This window comes from Microcaecilia unicolor, chromosome 11 (assembly GCF_901765095.1).
Source record: "Microcaecilia unicolor chromosome 11, aMicUni1.1, whole genome shotgun sequence".
NCBI classification, from domain to species: Eukaryota; Metazoa; Chordata; class Amphibia; order Gymnophiona; family Siphonopidae; genus Microcaecilia; species Microcaecilia unicolor.
Window position 1 is genome coordinate 54,288,697 of NC_044041.1, and position 27,684 is coordinate 54,316,380.

General features: G+C 43.2%; 2 protein-coding genes across 2 annotated transcripts in view; one reads left to right on the plus strand and one right to left on the minus strand.

Moving 5' to 3' along the window:
• RANBP1 (RAN binding protein 1) overlaps positions 1 to 23,025 on the minus strand; it is a 46,191-nt gene extending 23,166 nt beyond the window's left edge. Inside the window, 5 exon segments of the mRNA XM_030217739.1 lie at positions 1,930 to 2,058; positions 4,378 to 4,535; positions 16,748 to 16,884; positions 22,496 to 22,643; positions 22,932 to 23,025. Coding sequence (XP_030073599.1) covers positions 1,930 to 2,058; positions 4,378 to 4,535; positions 16,748 to 16,884; positions 22,496 to 22,510 — 439 coding nt within the window. The 5' untranslated portion in view covers positions 22,511 to 22,643; positions 22,932 to 23,025.
• A 96-nt stretch (positions 23,026 to 23,121) lies between these two features.
• TRMT2A (tRNA methyltransferase 2 homolog A) overlaps positions 23,122 to 27,684 on the plus strand; it is a 28,474-nt gene continuing 23,911 nt past the window's right edge. Inside the window, exons 1-2 of the mRNA XM_030217738.1 lie at positions 23,122 to 23,282; positions 24,639 to 25,268. Coding sequence (XP_030073598.1) covers positions 24,649 to 25,268 — 620 coding nt within the window. The 5' untranslated portion in view covers positions 23,122 to 23,282; positions 24,639 to 24,648. The remainder of the gene's footprint in view (positions 23,283 to 24,638; positions 25,269 to 27,684) is intronic.

Here is a 27,684-nt window from a genome sequence, read left to right on the forward strand (position 1 = left end):
TTTTTCTATCCATATTGGTTCTAGTCGCTGATTCTGCTGCTCTCTATCTGTTCTCTTAACTCCATTTCCAGGGCTTCCTTTCCATTGATTTCTTTACTTTTCTCCTTTCTTCTTCATTTCTTGCCCTCCATCCATGTCCAGCAACCCTCCTCTCCCCTCCAGCCACAAATGTCCAGCCACACTCCTCTCCCCCCTGCCCTCCCTCCTAGCACCTGGCAGCACCCACCATCAGGCTTCCCTCCCACCCAGCACCCACCATCAGGCCTCCCTTCCACCCAGCACCCACCATCAGGCAGTACTCCCTCCCACCCAGCACCAGGCCTCCCTCCCACCCAGCACCCACTATCAGGCAGGCCTCCCTCCCTCCCAACACCAGGAACCCCCCTCCTCCTAAAATTTAAAAAGCGTACCTCCTCGGAGTCGGGGTTAAGGTGGCGTGCGTCCGTAGCGGCAGCAAAGCACCTGCGGGACCAGAGCTTGAGAGACAGGGAAAGCCGAAGGCACGTCGAGCGAAGCACACACGCTTCGCTGCCGCTATGGACGCACACCGCCTAAACCCCAACTCCGAGCCGAGGAGGTACGCTTTTTAAATTTTAGGAGGAGGGGGGTTCCTGGTGCTGGGAGGGAGGGAGGACGGGCAGGCGGCCTGTTGCTCGTTGGGTTGGAAGGAGGGCGGGAGGAAGGCCGAACTGGGAGGGAGAGTGGGCGGACCAGTGATGGCGACGGCGCGCGTGCCAAGGGAGAGGGCTCTGCGTGGCCTCTCTGGCACATACTGTTAGTAAATGATCCTCCGCACATGCCTGTCATTAGAATTATCTCCTCCCCTCTTCCCCCCCAACCATACACATCACACTACGCTCGTACACATATTTAGAACTGGGTATGTAAATACAGACTAGTGTAACAAGGTCATTCTGTAGTTCCTCAGTCAATTTATACTAAAATTTGAATAATTGTGTCATCTGCATATTTGATCACCTCATTTGTTACCCTTCCCACATTAATGAACAAGTTCTCACTGGTCCCAGTATTGACCCTTGAGGAACTTCATTATTTGCCTCTCCACTGAGAAAAACTATTTAATCCTAATCTATTTCATATTTTTACCTTTATATGTATACCCGAGTTTGATTTGTAGCTTTACCAGCTACCAATACACATCAAGACACTGCCTCCTACCATAGGACACTAATTTTCTGAGACTCTCCAAATATATTATTAACTGGCTTGCCTTTATCCACCTCTCTAAAAGCATTCTAACTTAATGTGTTAATCGTGTTATTCATGTTATTAACAGCCCCAACCTTGACTTCCCTTCAGTATACTCTAGTCGTCCTGCAACACCACTTTGGGCTTCCAACTGCAATACTATCCAAGAGAATCCAGACTGCCCTGCCCTGAAGCAACAGCTGAAAATCTCAAGCATCAAGTGAATCACCTTGTTCTCTGTATCACTGATGAGCCAAGCTCTCACAGTCACCAGTACCCAGGATGGATTCTAACTCTATTTTTGAGGAGATATGCTACACAGTCCTCACTTCAAGTTACAGTAGAACAAAATTGTAAACAGTAGCAAACAAGATCTACAAATTTCACCCCTTGCAGGTAATTAGTCAAAGCTGACAAGCAGTTGGCTGACTTTCCATCACAGCAGCTCATCAGTGTCTTCATGGGCCATGTTTCATCACAAAGATATAGAAGCCCTAATAAAAATGTAGTTACCTTTTTTCTGGGTCTTCATAGCAAGCAGTCCATGGGCAGTTTTGCTACCCATCTCATTTTCATGGGTAGTAAAATTGTACATAAGGCTACTAATCCTTGGGAAATCCTTTAAGTTAGGTCACTAGCCTCAAAGTGACCAATATATTGGGGGCGGGGGGGAACCCTTTAACCATTTCATATTCTGCATTCTATTGTCACATCACTCACTTTCTGCATTTAGAAAACGAATTGCCAAAAGTTCAGGTTTTGGGGCTTCATCCGCGTAGTCAGCATATGTGTTCCACACCCACGCTCGATCACTCCCAGCATTTGGCTTCAGTTCCATGAGAGGTGTAACTGGGACAGAAGGCAAAAAGATGAAACTATTGTGACACACAGAAATACAATATTATTCTATCCATGGTTTTGGTTTTCAATGTAACTATAACACACAGCTCTGCTTCTCACTGTACTGACAAATGAGTCCCACATCCTCAATACAGTCAATGCTTTTTGGCCATAAAAATTCAGTAAGTTTTTTTTTTTTTTTTACTGACTCGCGTGATGTTTTATTCACACCTCTGAATCTTATGGGAATCGATGCCAGATCATCATTTTTTCAGTAAGTTCATTTTAACAAGAATTATTCCAAAGCTTAAAAAAAATAAAAATAACCCCCATTACCTGAAATTTTAAAATATTTAAAAAATGAAAAACAAAAATCAGTAGCATATATTTTTTTTTTTGGGGGGGGGGGGGGGGGGGGAAGATATTGTACAGCACAAATTAGAAGGTAGTAATTTGGGAACAGGTGCTCTATCATGTTAAAATATTTATCACATAAAAGCAATAGAAAAAAAAGGGGGGCCAGACACCCCAAAATAACAGGTAAACTCTTCAGTTGATGACAATAAGGCTAAAAATATAAGTGCATTCACTCTGCAGCTCCTCAGTACCTCCCCACTCTCATCTCTCCCTACATTCCTCCCCAGGAACTCCGTTCACTGGGTAAATCTCTCTTATTTGCACCCTTCTCCTCCACCGCTAACTCCAGACTCCGTTCCTTTTATCTTGCTGCACCATATGCCTGGAATAGACTTCCTGAGCCGGTACGTCAAGCTCCATCTCTGGCCGTCTTCAAATCTAAGCTAAAAGCCCACCTTTTTGATGCTGTTTTTAACTCCTAACCCTTATTCACTTGTTCGGAACCCTTATTTTATCATCCTCACTTTAATATTCCCTTATCTCTTGTTTGTCCTGTCCTAAGTAAGCTCCTTTGATCAAGTGTACAGCGCTGCGTACGTCTAGTAGCGCTATAGAAATGATAAGTAGTGGTAGTAGTAGTAAAAATGAATATTTAAAACCACGAGAAACTGAACAGGCATTGCCAAACCTGAGTCTCTATGCTTCTCAATCTCAGCTTTACACATGGAGTTTGACCATACACTGCCAGATGAACAAAGCTTACTATGCTATTAACATTTGCAAACATTTATGTAGCTAGTAATGCACAAAGGGGGTTTCCGTGGATCTAACATGTGCCATTAGCAGTCACTGAGAACCCCATGCAAATGTACTGCAATGAGCTCATTAGTATTCTAATGAGCTCGTGTATTCCAGGGGATAAACATCTCCAGAGCAGCCATAATTTAACAACTGCTCTGGAGCTGTCGGAAAGCACAAGCAGGCAGCTGCAAAAGCACACAGTGTGCTGCTCCTGCCTTATGACTTTCTAAGGTGGGTCTGGGTGCACCAAGCATCGTGTGTCAGGGGGTAAAGGGGTGAGGGACAGACTACCAAGTATACTGTTAGGGGCAGGGTTCAGGACCACTGGTCCCAAGATCTTAGGTCATCTGATGTGAAATACTATATGTTTCACCTCAGATGCACCTTGATGAAAGCTTTACATCTCCTCAGGCCTGGCGTTAAAGCCACAGCATTGTCCTCACCCTTTAACTGCTCAGCACATTTTGCTGCATCACCAAAGGCTTTGTGCACCCACAAAACTATGCTCAAGTTACTCTAACCCTAAGCAAAGTCTCGGTGCACTTTAGTGCACTAGCCCCTGAGATAGGAACTGGTTGGAGCCAGAAAAGAAAAAAAATAGAGGGCGGGGGGGGGGGGGGGGGGGGGGAGAGAGGCTTGGAGATGGAGAGCAACTGACTGACTGACTGCTGGGACTGGGTGGATTGTCTGAAGAGAATGAGCAGCACCTTATTTCACCAGGTTTTGGCTATCCCCAGGATACCACCATTGACTCGCTATAACACCCTATTCCACCATACACTAAAATATAGTGATGGTAAGCAGGATTAAAATAGGGTGAACAAAGTAAAAAAAAAAAAAAAAGGTAGCTCTAGCATATTTAAAATATTACAGTCATGAAAAAGTGTCCATGTTACTGTAAAATGCACTGAACTAGAAGCTATAATGAAAGTTTCTGGCACCAGAGCAGAATTTAATACTAATTTTGATGACAGAATTTAGTATTAGACGTGTCCTTTCCAGCAGCTACTTGCATACATTTGTGTTTCTACATGAAAAAAGTTATGTCGAGATGTATTTTCAAAGCACTAAGACTTACAAAGTTCAATAGGTTACCATGTAACTTTGTAAGTCTAAGTGCTTTGAAAATGAGCCCTTAGTGAAGAAAGGGATCCTATGACAACTACATACCATAATGATTTGCACAAATTTTTAAAGTCTTATCTCTCCTCATTAGGAGACGGATAGTTCCCTTCTCTTTGTGTTTCAGCAGTTTCACATCACCGGTTCCTCGTTCCTTCCACTCTGGGGGATCATTTTCTGAAGCAAATCTGAACAGCTTTGCACGCCTTTAAGAAAGAAAAGGATTAGTAGAACCAAAACGTGGACATAAATCCAGTGACTATTGTGCCTTCAGTAGAACTGCTACAGTTCTTCTTCTGTTCTCTTCTGAACCTGGTATGAATACATTCCATTTCAAGCTACTAGGGGATCACCTGTGCAAAGAGTGGGGCTCCTTCCCAGAGGCATCAACAGACCTGGCTGGTTGAAATGAGATTCCTGAGCTCAAGTTGTATAATTCCCATTGTTTAAACATGCAGTGTTGCCTCTAAGTCACAAGGACAGCTCAGAAAAAAAAAAAAGTTATCCAAACAAACCCTCACACACCAAAAGCAATGGCTAGCCACACTTGCATGTAAAAAGTGTCAAATTATCAAGGTGCTAAACAGTAAAAAAAAAAAAAAAAAAGTTGTAGTTTAGAGAGGAAAAATTATGCCCTACCTATTAATTGTTCAAAATCTGTGGGTCATGCCTATCAACCAGTAGATGGAGACTTACTAAAGGGTAGCACACTCATGAACCCTTAGGTCTTCAGTATTTCAAAATGAAAAAAAGGCAACGGAGAATAGGCGTTTCACAAAGGATGCTACCAGTATATAATTTTTCATTTAATAGTATTTTGCTGAATAACTGTGCTATTAAAAAAAAAAAAAACCTTAAAAGACTTTCTTCTAAAATAATGAAAACTAAACTAGCAGTCTTATCACGATACAAAATTGAGTCTCTGGACAGGTCTGGCAGGACAAAGGAACAAAAACTAAGAATTTCTCCTTCCTCAGTGCCCTCACCAAAGAAGTCTAGTAGAATGTGGCACAGCAATCCTTGAGAAAGGTGGACTCCTTAATCCCTGCCCAAGGAACTCTGGACCCAAAAGTAGCCTCTGCTCACATAACTATTCTGTAAGACCTCATAAAAGTTCCATGAAAATGACCACGCTGCAGCTTTGCTATGTCCAGGAGAGTCACCACTTGGGATTCTGACAAAGATGCTGAAACCTCTGGTGGAATGTGCGGTCAAGAAACTGGGATGTCCATTCAACTTTCACAATGCAAGCTGAAATCACTTAGCCAACGGGCAATAGTGGCCTTTAAATTTGCTTCTCCCTTTTTGTGTACCTCTGACTAAAGCAAGTATTCTGTCCTATCTTCAGAACTAATTTGTGACCTCTAAATATTTGAAAGCCTGATAGATATCCAACAACTGCACCAATCAATACCACTCTCTGCGGTTCTCATGTGGAAGGGGGAAGTACTAGTACCTGATTAACGTGGAAGGAGGAACCCCTATCTCCATAAAATGGAGGAAGGGATCTCTAAATAACTAGACCTGCAATTCTGAAACCTTTGCGCTAACAAGATAGCAAGCAAGAACGCCGTTTTGAACATTACCTACTTGAGAGGTTCAAAAGAGAGAAGCTATAAACTTTGAACACCACTCAGAGGAAAACTGCAAAGAGGAAGGGGGGGAGGGTTAATCGAATACATGGCACACCCAAGATAAATGAACCACACCTAGATGAGCGCTAAAGAAGATTTTTTAAATCAACCCTTAACACAAGGCTGACTTGTACTTTTGATGATTCCAGGGCCAAACCGCTTTAAAGTCCTCCTGAAGAAAGACTAAAATGTGAGTTCTCTGCCACAAACTGGGATTCTGCCCTACTTGCACACCATGATTCAAGACATGTAAACCCTAGCACAGTGTTTCCCCAAGTTCAGTCCTGGACTACCCCTTGCCAGTCAGGTTTTCAGGATATCCACAATGAATATGCATGAACTTGATTTGCATATACTGCCTCCATTATATGCAAATCTCTTAAGCATATTTATTGTGCATATCCTGAAAACCTGACTGGCAAGGAGTACTCCAGGACCAGACTTGGGAAACACTGCCCTAGCATATGCCACAGAGGTGGAACAATTTCTAGCCTGAAGCAGGATAGCAATTTCATCTTCTGAATATCCTTTGCACCATAAGCGTGACCTCTCAAAGAGCCACGCTATAAGGAAGTCCCACAAATATGGGACTTAAACATAGAAGGCCCCTCTCCTGGAGAAGATGCTTCTCACAAATCGATCAACCACTGCATTAGGTCTACTCAGTAAGGTTTCCTGGGCCAATATGGAGCTATTAGAATCACTCTGCAGCAATGTGATTACTTATTTTCTTTATTTATTAGGATTTACTGCCTTTTTAAGCAGCAATTACAGCAGTAAAAATATTCAAACAACAATACAAAATATGGCATAGTATACTATTTACAATGTCAACAATACGTAATAGAACATTTTAATTGACTGTGTAGGGTAACATAGCAACATAGTAGATGACGGCAGAAAAAGACTTGCATGGTTCATCCAGTCTGTCCAACAAGATAAAATCATATGTGCTACTTTTTGTGTATACCTTACCTTGATTTGTATCTGTCATTTTCAGGGCACAGACCGTAGAAGTCTGCCCAGCACTAGCCCCGCCTCCCAACTACCAACCCTTCCTCCCCCCACCGGCTCCGCCACCCAATTTCAGCTAAGCTTCCGAGGATCCATTCCTTCTGCACAGGATTCCTTTATGTATACCCCACGCATGTTTGAATTCAGTTACCTTTTTCATCTCCACCACCTCCCGCGGGAGGGCATTCCAAGTATCCACCACTCTCTCTCTGTGAAAAAAATACTTCCTGACATTTTTCTTGAGTCTGCCCCCCTTCAATCTCATTTCATGTCCTCTCGTTCTACCGCCTTCCCATCTCCGGAAAAGGTTTGTTTGTGGATTAATGTCTTTCAAATATTTGAACGTCTGTATCATATCACCCGTTTCTCCTTTCCTCCAGGGTATACATGTTCAGGTCAGCAAGTCTCTCCTCATACGTCTTGTAACACAAATCCCATACCATTCTCATAGCTTTTCTTTGCACCGCTTCAATTCTTTTTACATCCTTAGCAAGATACGGCCTCCAAAACGGAACACAATACTCCAGGTGGGGCCTCACCAACGACTTGTACAGGGGCACCAACACCTTCCTTTCTTCTGTTGGTCACACCTCTCTCTATACAGCCTAGCAACTTTCTAGCTACAGCCACCGCCTTGTCACACTGTTTCGTCGCCTTCAGATCTTCAGATACTATCACCCCAAGATCCCTCTCCCCATCTGTACATATCAGACTCTCCCCACCTAACACATACGTCTCTCGTGGATTTCTACTCCCTAAGTGCATCACTATGCATTGAATTTTAATTGCCAAACCTTAGACGCGTGGGTTATGCACTTCTACCAGTAGAGGGAGACTGAGAAACACTGAACTTTGAACACTGTACATATAACCTGTGCAGAACCCCAACTAGCCAGTATATGAAGAACAAAGCAGAGAATAAAACCAAACCACTCACAGAACCCTGTACGTGGTAACTTAAAACTAAGAATGTTTGTGCTTCCACAGGCTGGTCACAAGAGCAATCAATCTGTACCAGATACGTAACAGCAACAGAACCTGGCAACTGGAGCCTGAATAAACGTAAGCAACAATTATCAGCTGTAGCAAAATAACGAGGCTCAAAAGAACACCTCCTGGCCTACCTATACAGGGCAGGCTCTTGACCGGTCTAGAGGGTCTAGAGGAAAGAAAATTAGCAGGTAAGATCTAATTTCACCTTCCTCAGCGACCCTCCAGACTGGTCAAGACGCGTGGGATGTACCAAAGCAGTAAACATCTATGGGTGGGACCCCCGAAGGCCAGAGGTCAAGACGCGTGGGATGTACCAAAGCAGTAAACATCTATGGGTGGGACCCCCGAAGGCCAGAGGTCAAAAACTTGCCTCTTCCTTTGCATGAACGTCAATCCTATAATGCTTTACAAAGGAATGTAAGGATGACCAAACTGCTGCCCGACAAATATCCAGTGGAGGGATCATACTATTTTCCGCCCAAGAGGCTGCCACCCCCCTAGTGGAATGAGCCGAAAACACCAGAGGCACCTTACGGCCCTTCAGTAAAATAGGCAGATACAATAGCCTCCTTCTACCGCCAGGCTATAGTTGCCTTGGAAGCGGCTGCGCCCTTCTTAGCTTCACTATGGAGAACGAACAAGCGATCCGAGACCCGAAACCCCTGAGTTCTTTTCAGGTAAAAACGTAACACCCGCCGAACATCTAGTTTAGCCAAATGACACTGTTCTGAATCTCCTGCCTTATCCCCTAGGACTGGCAGAGAAATTGTCTGATTCACATGAAATGTGGGAACCACCTTAGGCAAAAAGGAAGGCACTGGCCTTAAAGAAACCTTTATGATGTTTCTTTGGAAAAAAGACAAGAAAGGTTTCCTGCAAGACAAAGCATGAAGTTCCGAAACCCTCCGGGCCGACGTAATGGCCACCAAAAACACAGTTTTCAGAGAGAGATCCTTACAAGTAGCCGAAACCAAAGGCTCAAACGGAGGCTCGTACCAAAGCATCCAAAACAAGGTTCAAATCCCACGGGGGCACCAACTGACGCCGAGGAGGACGAATCAACACCCCCTTTCAAGAAACGGACCACATCAGAATCAGAAGCCAAGGACTTTCCCTGAATCCTTCCCCGGAAACAGGACAAAGCCGCAGATTGCACCTTCAAGGTAGACAGGACCAAACCCCTAGCCTAACCATCCTGCAAAAAATCCAACACGTCCGCGATTGAAGTACAAAAAGGAAGAAATGACCGATCCTAACACCAGTGCTCGAAAAGCCTCCAGACACGAACATACGCCAGAGAAGTGGAACGCTTGCGTGACTAACATCGTACAGATGATCCTAGAAGAAAACCCTTTCTTCCTCAACCTGTTCCTTTCAAGAGCCAAGCCATAAGCGAGAATGGAGACTGGTCTGGCATTACGATCGGACCCTGACACAATGACACAGCCTCTGTCAATGGAATCAGATCCGCTTCCGCTAGATGCACCAGATCTCCGAACCACGGACGACGTGGCCAATTCGGACCTACCAAAAGCACCAGACCTGAGTGACGCTCGATGCGCTGAACTACTTGACTGACTAGAGGCCATGGCGGCAAAACATACAGCAACTCCTGGGGCCACAGCAGAAGCGCATCGATTCACTCTGCCTGAGGATCTTGTCTTCGACTGAAAAACTGTTGTACTTGCGCGTTGGCTGCCGTCGCCATGAGATCTATCACTGGAAGACCCCATTCCAGCACAATGCAAGAGAAAACCGACTGATGCAGTGCCTACTCTCCGGGATCTAGAGTGTGTCTGCTCAGATAATCCGCGTCCACGTTGTCCACCCCGGCCATATGACCCGCCGAAAGAGCTAGAAGATGAAGTTCTACCCAATGAAACTAGTACGACTGCACAGGCTGTACCTCTACCTCTGTTGGAGACTGAGAAAATACAGGCTAGTTGGGGTTCTGCACAGGTTATATGTACAGTGTTCAAAGCTCAGCGTTTCTTAGTCTCCCTCTACTGGTAGGAGTGCATAACCGGTCTCGAGGGTTGCTGAGGAAGACGGCATTTTTATTAAAGAGACCATGGGTGAACAATCAGTTTTATCAAGGTGATATTAAACAACACCTGAAAACACCTCCCCCAGCGGCCAACGCCCCCCCTCAGCCCCAAGTTCGATTAGGCTAACGTAAATACTGAACAGGACATATAAGTACCTCGTACACATTCAGAAAAGTAAATTACCACCACCCCCAAAAGGAAAACCCTATCCCACTCTCCCTCCCCCCCATCCCAAACAGCACTATGCCACAGATTACCAAACCTTCTCCATGTCCAAATTCCACCACAAGTTCATCTACTGAATTTAGTGCCTACCCTTAGCCTAATACATTAAGAAGAATACATCCATGGGGGGAGGCCTCGCAAGTACGGTTCCCACAATAGCAAAAACAGCTTCTTCCTTTTAAGAGAGCCCCGTGCATCCCAGGATGCCAATAGATGGATCTGGTTTCGCCTATGCATGGGGTTCAGGTGAGGTCCATGTCTGCAGGATGCATTTACAGGCCACAAGACTGGGTAAAGGGTTTGATAGTACTGCTGCAACACCACTCAAATCTCAGCACCAGTAGTAATTCTAATACCCCTGTGAGTATTCAAAGCAAAGGATCTGCCGCAGCCCAACCCTCTGCGACACCAATCAGGCCAACCACCACCCTCATTGAGAACAGTTTGTGTCACGATTACCCTCTGTTTTATCTACCTCCCTAAGAATAACCCCAAACCTCTACCTCTCCACCTGCAACTGATGTTCTAAGCGGAAGATTTCATGGTCTGTGGCCCGACAAACATGATTAGTGTAACTGATGTCACCATGAAGTACAGCCTTCGCCGCCCTACCAGTATTATCAGGGGGTTATCCTCATGACCCACATTATTATTAGTATTACATTTGTACCCCGCGCTTTCCCACTCATGGCAGGCTCAATGCGGCTTCCATGGGGCAATGGAGGGTTAAGTGACTTGCCCAGAGTCACAAGGAGCTGCCTGTGCCTGAAGTGGGAATCAAACTCAGTTCCTCAGGACCAAAGTCCACCACATTATGTTTTAGTCCCTCCAACATGCCACCAAATGTTCTTGAAACTTTGCATCTTTATATTAATTCCAGCAGGAAAACCCATTCCTTGGGCCGAACCCCCACCCTATGTGGGGACCAGTCCGCCCACACCCAAGCATCATCAGAGACCTTCTCTTGCGAAATACTAGAGAACTCCTCCCTGGACACCAGTATATAGTCGATCAGAGACTGGATAGAATGCACCAAATCTAGAAGATCACACGTGTTTGGGAGACCCCGCGTTGGCCGGAATATATCAGACCCAGGAGTGCTAGATTTGTTCAATGCAGGATCCCAAGCAGTATTAAAGTCCCCCCCCCAAAAAAAATCAATAAGGGTACACGAGGAAATTTCAACAAGAGATTAGTCAAGCGTTAAATAAAACTGCCTATCAAACCAATTAGAGGCATACACATAACCAAGAAGCACCTCCTGACGAGCCACTGAAGCCCGAGCAAGAATGTACCCTCAAGGTCTGTCTCCAAAACAAGAATCTTATCCACAACATCCTTACAGCATAAAATAGGCACCCCCTAGTTTCTTCCGTATTGCGGATGCAGCCACACAGCCCCCCACCCACTACCTCTTCAATTTAGCATGTTCTTCAGCGTTTAAATGCATCTCCTGTAAGAAGACAATATCAGCCTTGCAGCAGTTGCAAATGCTGTAAAGCTTTGGTACGCTTTATGGAGGAATACCATTCCACATAATTAACTTCACTGCAGTATCTGTGACAGATGCGAAAAAGGTGACAAAATTCCTGAGAAAGGAGAAGGCTGTCCCAACCACCAGCACCCCCCCCCCTCCCAGGCAGACAAGAGGTGAACCAGAAGAGAAAAACTGGTATAGCATACTCTCTCCCTCCCACCAAAGACCCCGCACTCCAGTCACCCCCTGCCATAGAACACTCCTCCCTATCCTCCCCCTTCCTACCCCAAAGCCTCGCTAACTGGTTTCCACCACAGAACAATAACACACACACACCTACCCTCATTCCAGCCCCCATCAAGATAATTACCCAAAGAAAAAAAAGGGACACCTCACACCACTATACTCCCAATCCAATAGAACTCTATGAAGCCCAAATAGACCCCTCAACTCACATATTCAACCTCATCTACCAATCGAGACAGCCTTAAATTGTCCATGTCCCGCATGAACCCTTCCCCTACCACTGTCTGTTTCTATTTAAGGCAAGAAGGTCTCAGAAACCAAAAGTCAGCCAAGTCCCGAACATCAAGCCTCATGGCAGTCACAGAGGAACTCAGTAAGAACGGAGGGTGGGAAAACTATAGTAAAAAAGATGGTTAAGATGAGGAGGACCTGCAAGCATCCAGCAGGGAGTATGTCTCAAAAGTGAGCCGCATCAAAATAGATGGGAACTCATTACCAGAATGGTAAGCAGTTCAGAATCCACAAGACCCTTCTGAGAAGACCAAAGTTCTCCGTCTCCTAAAACTCCGTGTCCCAGGGGGTCCACCCACAGTTTAGAGGCTGTGAATCCAGGCAAGGGGAGACTCCCCCTGCCCCCCAGCAGTGCAACAGCCAAAACAAAAAATGCCAGAGCCCCCTCGAGATATATTTGTGGGACAAAAATCTAGTCAAGCAATAATGTATTTAAGTTATACTCTCGCAATATTAATGAAGAATTCTTAGGAGCTAAAATTCAGAATTTTCCTGACCTATCCAGAGATACCCAGAAAAGGAGGAAGGCGTTCCTAGCTTTGAAACCTTGGTTACTTAGTATTGGGGGCTCCTTCCTACTTAAGTATCCCTGTAGATGTGTCGTAATAATTAATTCCCAGACTTATATTTTCTTTGAACCTAAGAAACTTCAACAATTTATTATGAGTAAAGAATAGTGAAGCATACATTGAATGGAAGCTAATGACCGGAGAATCCTTCCACCTTAGATTCTGTTTTCTTTTTTCTTCTTGTTAATAATATTTCCTTGATCTTGGATCTGAAATTGTTGTGGTCTAATAATTGAATATCTCCTTTTCTTCTTTGCTTTAATGTCAATATTGTACATTATTTTCTGTATTTCTGATTTATGTATATGCATAATGTAAAAGGAAAATCATAAATAAATTTAAAAAAAAAATCTAGTCAAGATGCTTCTCTCTGCCACCAACAGGCCACGAACACGTTGTGGATAGAATTATGCAGGGTCCGAACGGGAAGCTTCCCCAGTCATGCGGGCCTCCACTAGGCCAGGAATTCCTCAGCCGCTGCGGGGGTATCAAAATGGTGTGCTATCCCGAAGCTTAGTTGGATACATCAGCGCAAAGCGGATCTTGAGCCCAAACAGCTTGGTGCAGATAGGAGCAGTCTCTTCTCTGAGCCGCTACACTAGCAGAGTAATCTTGGAAGCACAGTACTTTCCTGCCTTCATAGGTCAATGTCTTCCCAAATCGGAGGCCGCTGACTTAGAGAATAATTGAGGATTTTGCAGATGACCACCCTCGGTCTATTTCCACTAGCCTGCTGTGGTTCCAACCAATGGGCTCTTTTGATCCGCAAGGGGCCATAACAATCTGGGAGATGCATCTCTCATTTGAACCACAGCATCGAGCACAGATTCAGGCAGACCGAGCAAGCAGAGATTATTCCTCATGGATCTGTTCTCCAAGGCTTGAGAGAATTCCTTCAAAAAGGCAGTAAATAAATCCTAATAAATATTTTTTCCTTGAGTGCTGCCACCTCTGCTTCATATATTGTGCCTACATCGCTTCAACGGCAGACATATGGTCCCCCAACTCACCGGTGCAGGTTCATAGGAAACAAAGACCTGCTTGAGCTCCTCCAAATGACTTTGCACTCGAACCAGCTTAGCATCTGTGGGTTGGAGCCTCTTGTCAAATAGGGCTTCCATCGCCACAGTTACGTCCATAGTAACTTCCACTACCCAGGCAGAGCTCACCAAGAGCCCCCCCCCCCCTCCATCTTCTCTCCAGGTCAGCCGCGGTTGGCGCCTTTCCTATGTGCCTTTACTGTTAACAGGCCGCTTTAAATCTGTCTTCTAAAGCTTGCCCCCACGATCAGCCAGCTCCTCCTTGACTTATAAATGGGTAGATTATGCGGGGTCTGGAGAGACTCGAATCATAGTCTACTCCAGAGCATGATGTCATGTGATCTCCTGAGAATGTTTACTTTTACATAAAGCATTTCTTAAACAAAACTTCCTGTCCTTAGGAATTTTCCCAAGGCATTTGAGCGCCTTAAAACTCTTGAACCCCTGTAGCACACTATGAAGTCTGATGTCCCAAAAAGGAAGACTGAATTTCAGTTACAGAACCTGTACACTGAGCTGCTTCAGCTGAGGAATGTTGTAATAGCAGCCCTCCTCAAGGTGTCACCCCCCCTTAAGAACTGTGGACCTGAGAAGGAAGCTTTTTTTAGTTTGAATGAAGTTTGTTTGATTTTGGTAGGGCTCAACATTTGATCTGGATTGGGAGAGGACTGCCATGACATGCAGCACACTCACCTGATGCTCCTTATCAACCTTTGGAATGGGAGCATGACATCATAGAGCTTGACACGCTCCACTGAGGCCTCCATAAAGACGGTATCCATATGCTACCACATGCACACCAGCCGCCAAACTAAATTGAGGGCGATGCTGCAGCCTACTTATACAGTACTCCAGAATGGCCAACACTGCCTTTTTCTCAGGGTACGACAGGTGTCAACTTAAGGGGCAGGAAAATTCCAGCATGTAGCTCCTTTGCAGGAAGCTTACCTTCTAGGTCAGGGGTGGGCAACCTACGGCTTGCCATTGAATTTTAAGCAGCCCATGAGACTATGGGAAGTACACACAGAAAACACTGTTAACCAGAGTTTTGGCAATTTTAAATACTTTATTTTGCAAATATTTTCAGAATAGCCACTCTAGCAGTTTCTTTCCGTCATTTTTAGTAACATTTATCACATGAAGTCTACGGAGTTCTGTGCATTCCCAGTTCCGACATTATGTAATGTTACAGTCTGCTAGGGCTAGTAGACACTCATGTGGCCCTCTATGTATAAAGTCTGACCACCGCAGCTCTAGCTGATCCACCACACTCTGAGCAGAACCCCCCCCCTCGGGAAGCCACCTGCTAAAGAGCAAAACACAAAAGGGGATAAAACCATGCCTCCCAATTCTTGAGGATGGAAAGCTTCACTCTGAGGACAGAGGAGCCCCTGGGCAACATTTCCCCCTCCCCCCTTGCTTGAATATGTAGGCTCTGTGCAACAAAATAAGTTCAGGGGAAAAGTACTCTGCAAGGTCTGACGGGTCAGCAGATTGACCAAGTTCCTCAGGACATAACGGCCATCCAGATATGAGAGTGTAGTGGTGGTGGTAGTAAGTGCTGTCCACAAATTCTCTGTGTAGCAAGAACTGGTAGGCTATCCTGCAGCCTGCCTACAGGTTTAGATGCTCAGCCCTGCTCCCAGCTGACTACCCATGCCCTCTTCATGCATCCCATGCAGCAGGAGCATCACTTGACCCGACTATCACTGCCTGAAAGCCTTCCAGCACTGAACTCCCTCTGGGTGCAGAAGCTCAGAAGGCTGCTCCCAGCACATACAGCTGGCTATCTTCTATTGCCCTACGCCCAAATAGCAGCAAGATCTGACCAGCATAAGCTCCTTCCAGTGAGGCCGACTGGTGGTTTCTCTCCCCTTACAGCCTCAGCTGAAAAGTGTGCCAAGGCAACACTTTTTTGGCAGGCTCTCGTAAGGGGGGTAGGGGGTGGAGGACAGAAAGGAAGAATAAGACAAGGGACTCCCCAAAAAAGAAGTTGGCAGCCTGCATTGGCCAGGGAAGGATCCTGAATGCCTCAGGGATCTGCCACTGAACACTTTCTGGCACTGTCTGCTTCACTGGGTGACCTGTTCAGCTGGGCCAAGGAGTTCTACAAAAATCAGATCAGCTCAGCTGGGCCAAGGAGCTCTACAAAAATCAGATCAGCTCAGTGTGGTGGATATCTTTACCATCTGCTGAAGAGAAACATGTATTGAACCGAAAGCCACACAGTGCCCTCTTATGAGGCACACCTTAGACTGAGCACACCTCCATCTGCTGGTTGAGGGACATAACCAAATAAGGTCTAGACTGGTTGGGGGGAGGGGATTACCTGTTAGCAGATATAATGGAAAAGCTGTTTACAAAGTCTAATAGGAAAAAAAGAAAAGATGCTTAGTGGCCACAAGCCCAACCAGCTTTCAACTAGCCATTATATTAAGGTCTGCCCAAAGAGCAGAATTTTATCCTCGTCTTTAATTTGATGTAGGACTCAAACTTAGTTTCAAGGGCAACAAATTCCATAAAGCCAGGGCAGCATAAGCAAATACAGTTAGCTCTAGTTAAGAGAAAATAAAACAACTGTCTTTGAAAAGAACAAAACAAGTCAGTATTATTTAATAAGACTGTCCTTGCAGGAAACCCCTATTCTTGGGTCCACTTAGCCTCCATATTGTACATTTATTCTGAAATACATTTCCATGGAGATGGGTAAATCCCTACAATAGGAGCAATGGCCCTTCATGTTAATAGCTGATCTTGTCTTTAAGAGACCAAAGCCAAGGCTTCTATTTTACTGCCATAAAATAGCTCTCTCCAATAATTAATTTACAAAATTAGAACCAAAATTGGTACCAATTGTTCATACAATGCTTATTTTACTTACATCTTGAAAAGTTCCTCCTCATCTTCTTCAAGCGTTTTAATTTCTTGTTCAGGCAAGGAAACAATTGGTTCAAAATGTGGGTCATGATTGGAATCCTCTACATTTTCAGTTGAGGTGTCATGCTCCCCTTGTGCTTCCTGACAAAAGGAAGCACAAAACACTATAGATCAACTTGCAATGGTCTCTCATACAGCCCAAAGAGAAAATTTTCATTCAAATGCGATACAAGGTCATAAAATGAACTTCGCACATGCTTAATGGTAGCTGCAAAGCTTTATTCATTGGCTACCAGTACAATACAGGGTGAAATTCAAAGCTATGCCTGATCATCAACACCCTTGAAGGTAATGAGCCAGAGTAAACAGGGTCTTCCTCCATGCCCCTTCAATGTCATTAAGATCCTCCCAATAATATCCCTAACCACACCCTCAGCAAATGGAGATCACATTGTTATATTATCAAGGATTTATCTCTTGCAAACTCTCTAAATTTAGATTCAAGGTGTTACATCTATCTAATATAAAATAAGAAGCTGATAACAGAACATCAGGAATTACATAAATACAGATAAATTCATTATATACAATAAAAATTAAGGCCCTCCCCAGGACTAGTAAATATATGTTTTCAAAGCTTTACGCAAAAAAATAATTCCTCATTGAACATAATTCACATGGAAGATTATTCCAATAACAGCTAGAAAGAACTGAACAAAAGAAGCCTTAAAACGTATATTCTTAATTGAAGGAAATGCTATAAATAGCTATATCTTCTAGAGACCATCTTAGATTGCAGCATTTTCACCAACTGGGACCCATTTTCAGGCCACAAACTATCTAAAAAACTTAAACACACTGATGACACCTGCCAAGTCCTCTCTAGAGTAGCCTCCACATTCTGGAAAGCACATGCAAAGGTTCCTCTTAACATATGACATCTCTACGTCAGGTGAAAGCTTGTCTTCTCACAAGCCTTTAACAGAAGAGGACTAACACCAGCTGCTAACACTATTGCAGGATTGCAGCTAGAGTAGGAGTCAATAAGCATTTTCAAGTACATTTTCCAAATTTAGATGCAATTTCTCATGAACACCCCTGTTTACTAAGCCGTGCAGGAAAGTGAATGGGCTGTGTCTGCAATAGTGCACTGCAGACATTAGCGCAGCTTAGTGAACCGGGGGGGGGGGGGGGGGGGGAGTTTGTCACCCTACTTTTCCTTTTAACTCCCGTTATTCCCTCTTATCTGTGTTCCACCTCCATTTACACCCTACAATATTAAGATGTCCAATATGTATTATGTTGCTATTGTAAGTAGAATATTATGCCATAACACAAACATTTGAATATATTTTTACTGTTGTGAATTGTCCGTTAATGTATGGCTTATTATTTACTGCCTTGGGTGAATTTCTTCAAAGAGGCAGTAGTTAGAAGTGTATTTTCAAAGCACTTAGACAACTAAGTGGAGTGGAGGAGTGGCCTAGTGGTTAGGATGGTGGACTTTGGTCCTGGGGAACTGAGTTCGATTCCCACTTCAGGCACAGGCAGCTCCTTGTGCCTCTGGGCAAGTCACTTAACCCTCCATTGCCCCATGTAAGCCGCATTGAGCCTGCCATGAGTGGAAAAGTGTGGGGTACAAATGTAACAAAAAAAAAAACAAAAAAAACTTATATAACTTTGTAAGTCTTAAGTGCTTTGAAAATGAGCCCCATAGTAACATAGAAAATGACAACTGATAAAATACCTGCAGGATTCATTCAGTTTGCCCAACAAGCTTATTATGGTTACAACAGCCACATTCACTATCAATACGTGCTTAAATTCATATATTTCAACCTTAAGATGTCTTCCCCTCCTTCACTGTGATTCATCTCTCTGACCTCATGTGCAACTTTCTTTAAATTAGTTGCCTTACTCTCTAACCTATCTATATGTTCCATATTTGCTTATACCCTTTACTATCAATTAAAATGTTCTATTACGTATTGTGTTGACGTTGTAAGTAGTAAACTATGCCATACTTTGTATTGTTATTTGAATATTTTTACTGCTGTAATTGTCTATTGCTCATGTTTGATTTATTCTTACTGTACACTGCCTTCAGCGAATTTCTTCAAAAAGGCGGTAAATAAAACGTAATAAATATTATATGCCATGAGTGCAGGTGATCAACGCATATTTTATATTGCATACACAGCAGGTTCTCTTTGCCATTTCCAGGGCACAGTCCTTAGTCTGCTTGGCCCTGGCCTTTACTTCCCAATTACTGCAGTTCCCATCAAAGTCCATCCTGATCTGCCTGCCATTTTCAGGACACAGATCATAGAAGTCTGCCTAGCACTGACCTTACGTCCGAGCTACTGGAGTTGTTATCTCAATACCCCATCAATAAATAAATCCAAAATTAAACAGTACATAAGTACATAAGTAGTGCCATACTGGGAAAGACCAAAGGTCCATCTAGCCCAGCATCCTGTCACCGACAGTGGCCAATCCAGGTCAAGGGCACCTGGCACGCTCCCCAAACGTAAAAACATTCCAGACAAGTTATACCTAAAAATGCGGAATTTTTCCAAGTCCATTTAATAGCGGTCTATGGATTTGTCCTTTAGGAATCTATCTAACCCCTTTTTAAACTCCGTCAAGCTAACCGCCCGTACCACGTTCTCCGGCAACGAATTCCAGAGTCTAATTACACGTTGGGTGAAGAAAAATTTTCTCCGATTCGTTTTAAATTTACCACACTGTAGCTTCAACTCATGCCCTCTAGTCCTAGTATTTTTGGATAGCGTGAACAGTCGCTTCACATCCACCCGATCCATTCCACTCATTTTATACACTTCTATCATATCTCCCCTCAGCCGTCTCTTCTCCAAGCTAAAAAGCCCTAGCCTTCTCAGCCTCTCTTCATAGGAAAGTCGTCCCATCCCCACTATCATTTTCGTCGCCCTTCGCTGTACCTTTTCCAATTCTACTATATCTTTTTTGAGATACGGAGACCAGTACTGAACACAATACTCCAGGTGCGGTCGCCCCATGGAGCGATACAACGGCATTATAACATCCGCACACCTGGACTCCTCCATACCCTTCCTAATAACACCCAACATTCTATTCGCTTTCCTAGCCGCAGCAGCACACTGAGCAGAAGGTTTCAGCGTATCATCGACGACGACACCCAGATCCCTTTCTTGATCCGTAACTCCTAACGCGGAACCTTGCAAGACGTAGCTATAATTCGGGTTCCTCTTACCCACATGCATCACTTTGCACTTGTCAACATTGAACTTCATCTGCCACTTGCACGCCCATTCTCCCAGTCTTGCAAGGTCCTCCTGTAATCGTTCACATTCCTCCTGCGACTTGACGACCCTGAATAATTTTGTGTCATCGGCGAATTTAATTACCTCACTAGTTATTCCCATCTCTAGGTCATTTATAAATACATTAAAAAGCAACGGACCCAGCACAGACCCCTGCGGGACCCCACTAACTACCCTCCTCCACTGAGAATACTGGCCACGCAATCCTACTCTCTGCTTCCTATCTTTCAACCAGTTCTTAAACCATAATAATACCCTACCTCCGATTCCATGACTCTGCAATTTCTTCAGGAGTCTTTCGTGCGGCACTTTGTCAAACGCCTTCTGAAAATCCAGATATACAATATCAACCGGCTCCCCATTGTCCACGTTTGCTTACCCCCTCAAAAAAATGCATTAGATTGGTGAGGCAAGACTTCCCTTCACTAAATCCGTGCTGACTTTGTCTCATCAGTCCATGTTTTTGTATATGCTCTGCAATTTTATTCTTAATAATAGCCTCCACCATCTTGCCCGGCACCGACGTCAGACTCACCGGTCTATAATTTCCCGGATCTCCTCTGGAACCCTTCTTAAAAATCGGAGTAACATTGGCTACCCTCCAGTCTTCCGGTACTATACTCGATTTTAGGGACAGATTGCATATTTCTAACAGTAGCTCCGCAAGTTCATTTTTTAGTTCTATTAATACTCTGGGATGAATACCATCAGGTCCCGGTGATTTACTACTCTTCAGCTTGCTGAACTGACCCATTACATCCTCCAAGGTTACAGAAAATTCGTTTAGTTTCTCCGACTCCCCCGCTTCAAATATTCTTTCCGGCACCGGTGTCCCCCCCAAATCCTCCTCGGTGAAGACCGAAGCAAAGAATTCATTTAATTTCTCCGCTACGGCTTTGTCCTCCCTGATCGCCCCTTTAACACCATTTTCGTCCAGCGGCCCAACCGACTCTTTGGCCGGTTTCCTGCTTTTAATGTATCTAAAAAAATTTTTACTATGTATTTTTGCTTCCAACGCTAATTTCTTCTCAAAGTCCTTTTTTGCCCTCCTTATCTCCGCTTTGCATTTGGCTTGGCATTCCTTATGATCTATCCTGTTACTTTCAGTTGGTTCTCTTCTCCACTTTCTGAAGGATTGTTTTTTGGCTCTAATGACTTCCTTTATCTTACTGTTTAGCCACGCCGGCTGACGTTTAGTCTTTTTTCCCTTTTTTCTAATACGTGGAATATATTTGTCCTGAACCTCCAGGATGGTGTTTTTAAACAGCATCCACGCCTGACGCAAGTTTTTACTCTGCGAGCTGCTCCTTTCAGTCTTTTTTTCACCATTTTTCTCATTTTGTCGTAATCACCTTTTCTATAGTTAAACGCTAGCGTACTTGATTTCCTAGTTTCACTTCCTTCAATGCCAATATCAAAACCGATCATATTATGATCACTGTTATCAAGCGGCCCTCGTACCGTTACCCCCTGCACTAGATCATGAGCACCACTAAGGACTAAGTCTAGTATTTTTCCTTCTCTTGTCGGCTCCTGAACTAGCTGTTCCATGAAGCTGTCCTTGATTTCATCAAGAAACAGGTAGTCTCCACAAAGCAATTCATAAACCATCATATCCATTAATTGAATGTTCTGATGCATACTTATTAGGTGTTTCACTGGTTTTATGTTGACATTCTATGGTATTTGAAAGTATCATATTTGTTATGATGATTGTTGTTCTGTAGAATGTGTATATTTCTGTTTCATTTTAGCCCTACTTCCAAATTTACCTCATTGTTTTTATGTTTATATTTGGTCATTTTACTATTATGCTGTTAACAAAAGTGAATGTTTTAAGTTAAAAACAAACCTGCTGTACATGATCTTACTTCACAAAGCCGGTTAATAAGCCTCAATAAATTCTACTTCCCCCTCCCTCTTTACTGTTCCAGCCAGCCGAGTGCAACTAATCTATACATTTCTCACAACAGCCTCACTAGCCTTGACCTTTTTGTCCGTCTTGACTAAACTAGAAACTCTTAAGGAGCAGAGACCGTCTTTTATGAATCGTTGTACATCTAGTGCTTCTATACAAATTAGTAGCAGAAGCAGCAGCCCAAACCGGCCGGGCTACAAACATCCCGCAAGGCGGCTACTGGGAGGGTGGATGTTAAGATTTCTAGGGCAGTAAAAATGTACACTTCCCAGAATTGTACAGAGAAGAAAACTGAGGGGCGAGGACACGTTCCTTCCCGCTGGATAAACCGGAGCCCTGCGATGCTTTTCCCCCAAATGTACCGCATTGCGCGAATAAGGAAGCGGCAGACTGGGCGCCCCCCGCACCACCTCCCCCTCTACACACAACTTCATAGCTGCAAGAGCATTAATGGAAGCAGCGAAGGAGAGCAGGGAGCCTAGTGCAGCAGAAGCCGGGGCATCCTCACCTTGGTGTCGGCCATTTGTTGCAGGATGGTGCCGGATTGTCTCTCTCCGCCTCTCGTCAGCTTTCGCGCTGATTTTTTTCCTCCACCTCCTCTCCAGCACTTTTACCTCAGTCTGACCCGAGCCTGGCACAGGAAGTACAACCTCCCCCTGTAAGGGAAACACATGCACACCGCGCCGGTATATAATCAGCTCTTACTATTCAACACAAATAAATAAATAGGAAGAAGAAATCCACCACCATCTCCCAACTCCGTTATAACGCATTTCTCCCGCCAGAAAATTAAGTTTAAACAACTATCTTCCACACCTATTTCTAGCGACCTAGACCCCCACCCCCCCGCGCGACAGAATCTACGATCTATCAGCCGACTAAAATTTAAACCATTTACCCCCCACCCTTTTTTTTTTTTTTTAACATAACGATAATTACTTCACCTCGTTCTCTCCAGCTCTACGGCTCCCGTCAGCCTTTGCCCACTGCACCCACTCAAAATGGCAGCTCAAAAAAAAAAATCCTGGCTGGGAAATAAATTGCATTAATAGATGATTTTATATTTTCAAATTTAAACGTTTCCCAGTACCTTTTTAATTTAGTGGCTCCACGGTTTGAAAACAATTTTATTTTGTTTTACTCTAATAATTGCAGTTGTATTTTAACTTCCGGTCTTGCTTCCGCTTTCCGGTGATGTCAGCAAGATGGCTGCCTCCAGTTGAAAAGAAGTCGGAGTGGTTTTTGAGCAGGAAAAAGTAGGGAAATTCTGGAGGATTCGTGTAAGCGGTCTGCGGGTGAGTTAGAGGGTTCCTCTCTTGTCTGAGATTCGGATTTTCATTTTCACTGCGATCAAAAATCTTATTGTTATGTGTTTGAGAAATTCTCTAATAGTGTGTATTTTAAGGAATCAGGAGGATACTTTTTGCTGTCAGTGACCAGTTGAATGTTTGGGTAGAACTGACGCATTTGTATTACTGGAGGACGAATAGTTTTGGGGATCAATATTGTTCACTTTCAAATTAAATGACGCAATGATCAAATGAATCTATGCCAGAGATCTTTGCTATTGTTTATGTGGGAGCCAAGATAATCATCGACAAAGCGATATACACCCTTTCAATCTCCACTCCCATCCCCTTCAGACTAGCTCTCTCCCCCTCCCTCCAATTTTTAAGTTCCTCGCCCCCCCCCCTAGTTTTTCCGGAGGTTTGTTTGTGGTGTCACCTCTGAGCACCTATTCAGTTTTCTTCCTGCATGATATAGTTACAGTATGTTTGAACTGCATGGTGCTCTCTAGTCTTGTAAGAAGAGCAGAATAGGATTTTTGGCAGTATATAGGCTCAAACTCACCACCAGATATTAAACAGAATAACTGTTATGAAGGTATTATTATGCCAGCAGCAAATTTGAGGTGGGGGGGGGAGATTGTGTACTGGGGAAAGAGTCAGGGGTTGCACTTAGGATTGATGGGAACTGGACCTTGCAATGAAGTACATAGATCCTACAGTATTTATTTATTTATTTAGGATTGTAGATAGTCTGGATCTTCATTTACTGTTTCATCAGCAGTAGTTTTTTTTTTTTTTAACTGGGTTAGGTTGCTAGTCAACCCTCCTCCTTTCTCATCTGAGCTTGCAACTAAGTAATGCTAATCAAACACACTGGAGAAACTTACTACTCAGTGTACTCAGATGCACAGGTGGACCTAAGTCCAAGTATGTAAAATAGTTTAAGATGTTTTGTGCAAGTATAATAACTCCTTGCTCCAAAACGCTTTGAAGCTTGAGGTAACAGGAGATAAAGTGACTGACCTGAGATCATAAGGAATGTCAGTGGGGAAGCAAGGTGAGAGTTCTAGTCCTAAAGCCAGTTATTCTTCTAGATTAGGTGGGCATTTGGCTCTTCACTTGCTGTTATATTCATTGATTCTATAAATATATAAATTGAGAGAGAGTTTCAGTACCTTATAAAAAGCTAACAAAAAAGATATTATAGTACCTTGCTATTGATTGCGATGTGGGTTGACTGTTGGTTTTACAAACAGAAAGGCATGCCCTAAACTGAATTTAAGGTTGAACTTTTGAGTGTTTGTTATTGTAACATAATAGACATATATCTTGTTAGAATCATTTATATAAATGTATTTGCAGGTTTGAAAAGATGGAAGAAGATTCTCCTAGTAACAGTGTGTGTGTTCCTGAAGAAATAGTGAACTCTACTGGAAAAGAAAGTACTGTCAAAGAAAACAAAGAGGAGCATGGGGATGGTAGTAATGATATTGATAATGCTGTTGATTGTACCAGTGTGTACAGATACATCAAGGAAGACATGTTTACATCAGAGATCTTCAAAGTTGAAATCCAGAATCTTCCTAAATATATTGGGTTTAATGATGTAAAGAAGTTTCTTGCAAAATATGGTCTTAACCCTCACAAGGTAAAACTATTTGGAAAGCAGACATTTGCATTTGTGACGTTTAAAAGTGAGGAGGAGAGGGACAAAGCCATGAAAGTCCTTCATGGGGTGATGTGGAAGAACCGAAACCTGAGTGTTAGGCTAGCAAAACCAAAGGCCGATCCTATTGTGAAAAAAAGGAAAAACGAAGGCAATGACATGGACCAAACAGAACTCAAGCGGCCAGCTTTGGCCAGAGGGTGTGAGGAGGAACCCCTCAGTAAGCAAATAGCAGATGTGGTGACCCCTTTGTGGAATTCCTCTTATGAAGAACAGCTGATGATGAAGGAGCAGGAATGTGAGCAAGTCCTGCAGAAACTGACAAAGTAATTTTTTGGATTGTTTGTCTCGTGTACTGCAGATGGCAGTTTTTCAAGTCTAGCTGACAACATATGGGCTAATTTAAACTGTTGCTATAATAACAGTTTGAGTTAGAGACTGAAATATTGAAATGCAGATTACTTAAATACAGTTAGGAGTTCATTTTTAAAAGGCTTGCATGGCTGTTATACGTGTAAGTGGCTACATTTGCACATGTAAATGACCACAGCACATAAACAGCTATTTTAAAAAGCTGCTATTTACATGTTTTTGGCAGTGTTTTAAAGAATGTGTTGCAGCACGAGTACATGCATAGTATACTTTAAAAAAAAATTGACATTTATACCTGTGCTAAAGCAGGCATAAGTGTCTCATTTGGACTTTGGTTTTCATGAATGACTGAGAGGGCAATTATGCATATCTGTGAGGTGTACAAACCACCTCAAAAAATTAAAAGTTAAAAAAAAAAAGTTTTTTTTTTACTTAGTTTGTTTCATAAAAACCGGAAGTAAGATATTCAGAACCCAAGTGATGCTGCTCTGTTTCTTAATAGCATGGCTGTTTGCACTGAGCACACCAGTATTGAATGTGTATTTTATTTCACAGCGTCCTTATATGTATGTTATAAAAAGGCCAAAGATAACAAAGGCACCTTAAAAAATGCTGGCTTCATATAACTGCGATATAGGATGTCTACTATATTTCATAGAACTCCTTGTAGTCCAGGGAAATTAAAACACCATTGAAGGATTGGCCAGTGAACCTCGGCGATAATGCATAGGGGAAGAGAACCCCTGTGCCGACTAGACCTATATAACGCATTTCAAAGATGAGTATATTAAGAACGTACTAATATAGTGTGATAAAACATTGAATAAGTTTATTCACATTTTCTAAGATTTTGTAAAATAAAAATAACACGGGAAGGTGGTGGTGGCTAAGAACCGGTGATGACTGGAATATGTAAGTCACTTTTGTATAAGGAGACTAAACACAGTGTGTTATCACTGAGGTTCACTGGCCATCCCTTCAGTGGTGGTTTAATTTTCCTGGAGTACAAGGAGGCTCATTTTCAAAGCACTTAGCCTCCCAAAGTTCCATAGAAACCTATGGAACTTAGCCTCCCAAAGTGCTTTGAAAATATGCCTCATTGTGTTATAAAAAGGCTACATGTGCAGAAAACCTTTTGTAGAATACTCAAAGGAATTTTACACACCCCAATTCATGGCTATATGCCCTATGCAAGTTGTGCTTGACATGGCTAGTTTTTCTCTCTGTATCCATATTTCACTTGCATTATGTGGAATCCCGCTCAGAATTTACCAGAAACATAGATTATTGCATGTGACCACTCTGCCTGTATTTTCCACTTTTTTTTCCCTGTTCAGAATGAATTGTTTTCATATAAATATCTTGAGCTGAAATACAGCATTAACACAAAATATATTTTGATTATTTCATCATGTATTCTTTAGGGAAACAACTTTTATAGTACTGTACCTCCACTGGAGAGCATTTCAACCTGGCCAGATTTTGTCGCACTGTACCTCCACTGGAGAACATTTCAGTCCAGTGGTGTATTTAAATTAGGTGCATCAGTGGTGTACACACTCCCTGTCAGACCCACAATCTTAAAATCCTCTTAACTTTAGTTTTCACCTGGGCAGTGGCAGTGAAAAAGGAAAACAGTAAAAAAGGAAGTTGCATCAGAAGGGGCAGGATGGTTCAGGAAGGAAGTCCAGGAGCAGGCAGCCTATGAGTGCTGCTGCCCGGATGAAGACTAAAGCCAAGAGGATTTTATGGTATGGGTAGGTGGTGGCGGTACAAAGGGGGGGGGGGGGGGGGAGAGCCACACCTCTTGTAAAATGTTCTTGGCTACACTGCTGTTTCAGCCCAACTAGATTTTGTCGCACTGTACCTGCACGTGAGAGCATTTCATCTTGGCCAAATTGTTTTGCACTGTATATCCACTGGAGAGCATTTCAGCCTGGCAAGATTTTGTAGTACTGTATGTTCACTAGAGATCATTTCAGATCAGCCAAATTGTGTAGTACTGTATCTCCACTGGAGGGCATTTCAGCCCGGCTGGATTTCCAGTCTAATTACTTGAAGTTTCTGCTCTAGTCAACGTTGACCCCAAAATACTTCCTGTACGTATTTTTGGTCTTCAGTAAAAATCCCAAAGTCTTCAGGAGTAAAGTAACTTGACTCTAATTATAGCATCTTTGCTTTTCTGAGTTTGATGTTTGGTTGTTTTGCTGTTATATGTAAAATGTGTGTTTCATATTTAAGATGATTTTAGTATTTCGTTTGGGTTTTTTTTTCCCCAGTGCCCTTTCAGAATATACTGTACATGCACTAAATACCATTATAGGTTTTCATTTAATGCCATACCATAATATTGACAAGCAATTCTGAGAT